This window comes from Verticillium alfalfae, genomic scaffold (genome assembly GCF_000150825.1).
Source record: "Verticillium alfalfae VaMs.102 supercont1.6 genomic scaffold, whole genome shotgun sequence".
Taxonomy (NCBI): domain Eukaryota; kingdom Fungi; phylum Ascomycota; class Sordariomycetes; order Glomerellales; family Plectosphaerellaceae; genus Verticillium; species Verticillium alfalfae.
The window spans coordinates 72709-79804 of record NW_003315033.1 but is presented as its reverse complement, the minus strand read 5'-3'; the positions used below and the strand labels follow the sequence as shown (position 1 = coordinate 79804).

Here is a 7096-nt window from a genome sequence, read left to right as displayed (position 1 = left end):
GAGGTAATATCGTGTAGGTGCCCATGCCACCACTGGGCTGGGATCACTTGTCTTGATGGTGTGGATAGTATCCCCCGTCTCCGTGTGGAAAACATCAAGGCCAGCACCCTGTTCGCTGCCTCCCACGCAGTAGCTGCCGTCAAATGTGAAGCCTGTGGTGTCCTTGATCAGGGATACGCACCAGCGACATGAATGGAGAACTTACTGATGCTTCGGACAGGGCCTACAGACGTGGTGACCGTGTTCTGGCAGATCCAGTTTGTCGTGTCCCAGAGCGCAATGATGGAATCATACCCACCCGTTGCTAGATAACGAGCAGTCGGCTGCATCTCGGCCGAGAGGCATTGTGAAGCGTGGCCATCCAGCGTGAACTCGATGGCCCCGTCTGGGCCCTCGCGGTGAAGCAGCGGCTGAAAGTCGGGATACGAAAGGATACGGACACGACCCTCGCCAGTGGTCAGGAAGACCTTCTCTCCACTCCAGCAGAACGATACCTGATTTGTCTGCACATCTTGCGTATGAGTAGACAAGGGTGTCGTTTGGGTAGGAGACAGTATAAAGAGTGTGTCCGCCTGCGCCCTTGGTCAGCACGTTCTCAGTAGCATCGATTCTGTGGACTCTGAACGGCACCACTCACTTTGTTGCCTACGACGAGGGTCTCGCCATCTGGGGCCCATGCCAGCGTGAAGGCTTCACCAAGACCCTTGACTTCGTTGGTGCAAGTTTTGCTTCGAACGTCCCAGAATTTGACCACGCCATCAAAACTAATGCTACAGAGCTCTGCATCCTTGGCAGGATTGAAGGCAACCTTGGCAATCGCAGCTGTGTGCCCCTTGAGCTCGGTCGAGAAGCGTGCAACGGGCTTTTCGGGATTCCCTGCAGAAAGGTCAGCCAGCCTTACGGAAATGCGAGTGCCAGGACAAAGAGCGCGAATAGCGCAACTGACAGACACGAAGTATCCTATCCGCTCCCGTGGCAATGAGTGAACCAGTTGGATTCCAAGAAATGGACCATATGCTACTTTTTTTTCTTGTCAAACATTGAAATCTTCTATGAAGACGAGGGTTTAATACCTGCGTAAAGAGCCGCTGTTGCGTGTACTGGAGCCGAAGCTGGGGTCTTGATACGTTTGTATCTTGATATCTTTCAAGTACGTAGTGAATCGTTCCCTCGGGAGACTTGTCTTCGGGCGAGAGAGCGGTGCCATGTCGATGTACGGGCTGATAGTCCGCTATGAGCGAGTGGCTGTGCGACTTTCTGTGCGCGTGCTTGTGTGCGTATGTGTGGGAAGGGAAGAGGTCGGATGAGACAGAGAAGCAAGCATGCACAGAACCGGTATTGAGATTGAGAGGTAGAGAGAGGCGCGAGGTATTGTGCGATGTCGGATGAGTGTCTTAAGTCTCACAGAAGTTGGTACGTGGCAGTTCCTACCAACTACACAGTCCGGTAACTCGGGGCGAGCCTAAGGTAGACTGAGCACTCCAAATAAAGCGATGCTTCTTGACAACCCCTCTGACGGGAAATATAGCGATGTGTAGTGCCCTGCAAATACTCGTAGGGTACCGAAGCGTACAAAATGCACCAGCTGCTTACCTCTTGAGATGGGGTGGGTCCCCGTCGCCGCTCGGTGACCCACCTCCTAGCCTCACCGACCTCGCCTCTCGCCCTTCCACACAGGTACCCAGCCCCTGACCAGGGCAGGCCAGTGCATACGTACGTCCTAGCTGGCGGGGACCCGGACATGCTGCACGGTCTGAGACCAGCAGCTCCGAAGCTGGTCACTACTTGCAAACGCGGTTCGGAGCTTGCGATGCTCCATCATTGAAGCATCGACTTACCGCGCCTGACGCCGTGCCATTGTCGAACTTCCATAGTACAGTGCACTCCCTCAATACAGTCAGGCCATGCGATTCGATCGATTCTCCTGCGAAGAAGCTTCAGTCGCTGCTAAGCAGTGCACGCCTGTACTCGCCGCATCCTCCGAGCGTCCTCAGTCAACCTAACGAGGACGGCCATGATCGGACGGTAACCCTGGACTGGAGCCTTCCATCAATTTTCCGCTGCGCGCACTGCCAACATGTACTGGCCTATCGGCACTCCAAAGACCTACGCGACGAGTAGTAGTTCTGGACCCGAGTTCAACCTCGTCGTCTCTGACGATGGCATCACCAACCCCTTTGACCGAGCCTCAATAAACGAGCCACCGCAACACCCATACGTATCCTCGACCGAACCCTGCCATGAGAACGGGGCGCAAAATGCACTGCCGGAACCATCTGTCGAGTCGACGACTCCCCTAACGCCCGCAACGCCCGCAACGCCTGCAGTTCGGGCCGTGGAGCGAGGGGATCCAGATCAACCCGATTCCGCAGCATTCGCGTCAACGCAGATATCCGACGCTGTGAAGTTGCCCCTCAAAGATCCTGTCCTGGGACTGCGAACTTCTCCGGAGTGGATAGTTGTTTGCCGTCATCAGAGCGACCTCAATACTGTTTGTGGACAAGAATGGGTGCGTCCAATTCTTGGCAGTCTGCAGATGAATTTCTGACCCTTTAAAGCGTACGGCTATCCTCGCCGTCGGCGGTCGATCTGTGTCGTCCCTCAGTACCTATGGCGAGAATTTCGATCTGCTTATGCGTCCCGACTCGGCCATCCTGGTTGTCCACACGACACAGGGCTATCTCATCACGTACTCCCTCGCCACAGACTCTGAGGCCCACGTTTACAAACCCTACTTCCCCAGCTATGCCAATATACAAAGGCGCCGCCAAATACACGCCGGACCTGGAGGTAGTGCACCTGACCAATTTCTCTGGGGCCCGGGCGAGGGAGCGGGCGTTCGCGATGTCAGCGTTCGTTTCAGGATGGTTATCAAGGTGGATGCAGGAATCGAGAGCGCACTTGCTCTCGATGACGAACTGGTGGTGGCAACAAGGAAGCCAGCAGCTGTGCAATGCATCCGATGGACTCCCGACAACAGCGGAAGCCAGACCAAGACTGAGATGATCAGTCGTATGGGGTGGTTGGACAAGAAGATCACCATAACGGAGATGACCCATGACCGGCCGATGAACCTGTCGACGTGGATCACCAGCGATGGCAAGGCGCATGCTGTCCAACGTGTGTCAGCCCGAAAGTTAGCCGAGGGCGAGGCAGATCCGAAAAAGCTCTTCAAGGGTTACTGCTTCCACTCACCTCGGGGCAAGTTCGATCACGCTCGACGTGCTGTCATCAATGCAAGGTTCTCCCTTATAGCAGTCGGCTGTGCCAATGGCAGCATTCATGTATATTCAGCACGCGACTACGCTGGCAACATCCCATCGTCTCATATCCACACACTCCCTGTTTCCCACACTGTCTCAGGCGCCCTTACAACGCTGAGCTACTCGCCAGATGGTTATTGCCTCTTCGCTGGGTTCGAGAAAGGGTGGGCAACATGGAGCGTATATGGCAAGCTTGGAAGCCACAGCTTCAATTTCGATGATTCGGTTGCAGAGACGGCTGGCGAAGACTGGCTTTCATCTGTCATTGACGCTGTGTGGCTTGGAGGAGGCTCAGAGTTGTTGATGGCAAGTCGGGACCGCGAAGCCATATGGGCGATAGAAATGGCCAGGAGTGCGGTAGCAGGGTGCTACAACTCTGCGAACCTGCTCCGCACTGTCTTACAAACGAGCACCAGTGTCATGATATACCGTGGCTACGATCTCCCCGACCTGGCCTCCATATCGGCAGAACCCTTCCTTTGGCACACAGCCGAAATCCCGCCAGCATATCTGCTCAACCAGTGGCCAATACGGCACACTGTCATTTCTCCTGACGGTCGTTACGTCGCCGTGGCCGGCAGGCGTGGACTGGCACACTATAGCGTGAACAGTGGACGGTGGAAGACCTTTTTGAATGAGGCCGCCGAGAACGAGTTACCAAGTTAGGGGTGGCATGTGTTGGTACCAGCATATCCTCGTAGCTGCGGTGAGGTCAAACCGGACACATGAGATACGACTGTACTCCAGAGAAGCCGCTTTTGGATGTTTCGATGGTTGTGCATTCCCAGCGAGTATCTGCCCCTATCGTTCTGATCACAACGTCGGGTGAAGACTCGCTTCTGGTGTACACTTACGAAAATCTACTGTACCACTTCATCTTTACGCCTTATGCCGGTTCGGTGAGATTGGTGCAACTCGGTCAGATTGCATTCCATGGCATTGTCAGGTCCCCAGCCAGAGTGCGTGGGCTAAGCTGGATCTTACCGGAAAGCCAGCTTGTCGACGGCGACCCATCGCAGGATGTTGCAGTGGCTTCCGTACTCTTCCTGGTCGATGCGAGCCTTGTTCTACTGTGGCCGTCTGTGATAGCGAAGGGCATCTCAGTACGACATGAGGGTCATCTCGCAACGTCGAGTTTATGCAGCATGAGGACAGCCGCCCAGACGTCTGCTCGTCTCGCAAACACTCGACGAAGACTGTGACACAAGCTTGAGGAATGCGCTGTGGGTGTTTGATGCACCGAGTTCAAAGTGTGGCCCGAAATGCAGGATGTCATGCGGGCAGCATCCGGCGAATCCTCTGGCGACCTTCCAGCGACAGTATCCATACCGATTGACTTCTATCCTCTCTCAACTCTGCAAGCCAAGGGCATTCTTCTGGGCGTGGAAGCTGACTTGGTACAAAGGCGTGACCTGAACTTCTCCCTTTTCCGGTTCACCATCAGGGTCAGTTTAACTTCTTTTTGCTTGAGATTCGAGACTTTATCTAACGTGATCCGGCAGACACATCTTTTCCTACCAATATTCTTCGTTTCCTCCTCGTGGACAACAGATCTGCCGATGCTGTCAGCCTGGCACAGCAGTTCCAGCATCTCGAATATTTTCCTCATGCGCTAGAGATGTTGCTCCATCAGGTACTGGACGACGAGGTGGATTCTGCGCCCGTGCCAGAGAAAGCGATTCTTCCACGAGTGCTGTCGCTCCTGTCCTGTTTCAAGGAGTACCTTGATATTGTTGTGCAGTGCACGAGAAAGACAGAAGCAAGGCAGTGGCGGACTCTGTTCGCCTACCTGCCGCCGGTGCAGGAGCTATTTGAAGAGTCTCTTCTCCGTGGATCACTCAAGACAGCCGGGGGCTACCTGATAATTCTTCACACATTGGATGAATTGGGCTCTGCCCCTGAGCAAACTGTGAGACTTCTGTCACGCGCTATGCGCGAACAAGACTGGGATCTTTGCAAAGAGTTGGCACGGTTCTTGGCGGCAATGGACGAGACGGGAGATACATTGAGGGATGCGATGGAACAAGTCAATGTGTCGATAGAACGTATCAGCGACTCACCTTCACCGGGAGGAGGATTAAGCCATTTGCGGCTCCCGGTGAGTCGCAGGGGGCCGAACGGTTTGGGCTCAAAGACGAGTGAGGATGGAGAGGAGTCTGACACACTTTCCGGAAGCGATGCGGCGAGCTTTTCGTCAGAGCGACGCTGAGGACAGACTTGAGGTCGCTTGCATGTAGGAATGAGGCCTAACAAGGTTCTGTGGACTTGCCTGATGTTCCTCTACCTAAACTGTTAGGTGCGGTCGCCTCGCTATTGACAACTATTGGATATGTGCATTCATTCCCTCGTCAGCAACAGTGGCTTGTGGCGGGCGGTTTTACGGTACGACAAGATGCCGCCCGATAACCAGCAGTACTGGCGCACACAGCCCCCCCACCTCACTTCCCCACGGCACCACATGGGATCTTGTCTTGACTGCATCAATCACTTTTGGTGCAGTAGACTGCTTGAACGACCGTCGCGTAGCAGAGCCGCAGCAGCACGCCCGTGAGCGCCATAGGGCACAAGCTACCACCCTGATTCGAGCTTTCTATCTCACAGACTTCGACACCTAGCCAGCAAACGGCGCGACACCCTTTTGGCTGGGCCACAATACAGACCAAGAAGAAGACGCGATTACAGCACGAGCCGTAGCGGCCTTGATCTCTTTGATGCCCAGCACCCGCACCATGGAAGACTTTGTGAGCGAGTCCGATAGCGACTACACTAGCTACTGGAGGGACTGGGTAAGACACATCTCCCCTGTCGTTCTGCCTGCTGGATTGCGCACGTATCGCTCGCGGGAGGCACCCATCAACGTTGAAACAGACAACATGGGCGCGAAGCATGACACCAGCTTTACCCCTTACACTGCACCTACCTCCTATCACGCCTCTTCCCCCCCTCGGCCATGACCACTTGTCGAGGATGCTCACCCTGGCTGTCACGACGCCCATCAAGTCGTGTGACGGCGTCATATCTTTCGTTGTCTCTTGGGGGACACCCGTCTTGATTTGTGCGATCCTTTGCTGACATACCCTGCTGGAAAGTTCATCTCGTCCCGTGGCAACGAGTACTTTTGCGAAATCGACGAGGATTACCTCACCGATCGATTCAACTTGACCGGCCTTAACACGGAGGTCCAGTACTATCAATATGCCCTCGACCTGGTCACCGACGTCTTCGACCTCGACTGCGACGACGATATGAGAGAAACCATTGAGAAATCTGCCCGTCACCTCTACGGCCTCGTCCATGCACGCTACATTGTCACAACACGAGGCCTCCAAAAGATGGTGAGCCATGCTCTTCCCGCTGAAACTCCCTCCCTATCCCTCTTATTCGCATTGCCCCCCCCCCCCCTTATCCCCTCGAGCTGACCATTTTGGCTAATCCTGCATCGATCAGCTCGAAAAGTACAAAAAGGCTGACTTTGGCAAATGCCCTCGCGTCATGTGCCAATCCCACCCTCTCCTGCCCATGGGCCTCTCCGACGTGCCGAACCTCAAGCCCGTCAAGCTCTACTGCACCCGCTGCGAAGACATTTACAACCCAAAGTCGTCACGCCACGCAGCCATCGACGGCGCCTACTTTGGCACGTCCTTCCACAACGTCCTCTTCCAGGTCTACCCCACGCTTGTGCCCGCCAAGAGTATCGAGCGTTACGTGCCCCGCGTGTACGGCTTTCAAGGTGCACGCCTCCGCGGCCCTCATACGGTTGGCAGAACCAGAAGAAGGACGACATGCGCCGCCGCTTGCGGCAAGATGGACGTCGAGGTCGGGTTCAGGGACGA

At 55.1% G+C, this 7096-nt stretch overlaps 2 protein-coding genes across 2 annotated transcripts; one reads left to right on the top strand and one right to left on the bottom strand.

The window, feature by feature from the left end:
- Positions 1 to 43: 43 nt before the first annotated feature.
- VDBG_05113 (THO complex subunit 3) lies at positions 44 to 1207 on the bottom strand (the record flags this gene model as incomplete). The annotated part of the gene is made up of 5 exons (XM_003003954.1): positions 44 to 51; positions 206 to 572; positions 638 to 876; positions 947 to 1020; positions 1074 to 1207. 5 exons carry the CDS (start codon positions 1205 to 1207, stop codon positions 44 to 46), a joined length of 822 nt encoding a protein of 273 aa, XP_003004000.1.
- Positions 1208 to 2077: 870 nt separating this feature from the next.
- VDBG_05112 (conserved hypothetical protein) lies at positions 2078 to 3929 on the top strand (the record flags this gene model as incomplete). The annotated part of the gene is made up of 2 exons (XM_003003953.1): positions 2078 to 2509; positions 2559 to 3929. The coding sequence occupies 2 exons, from the start codon at positions 2078 to 2080 to the stop codon at positions 3927 to 3929; spliced, it is 1803 nt and encodes a 600-aa protein (XP_003003999.1).
- Between the last annotated feature and the right edge of the window lie 3167 nt (positions 3930 to 7096).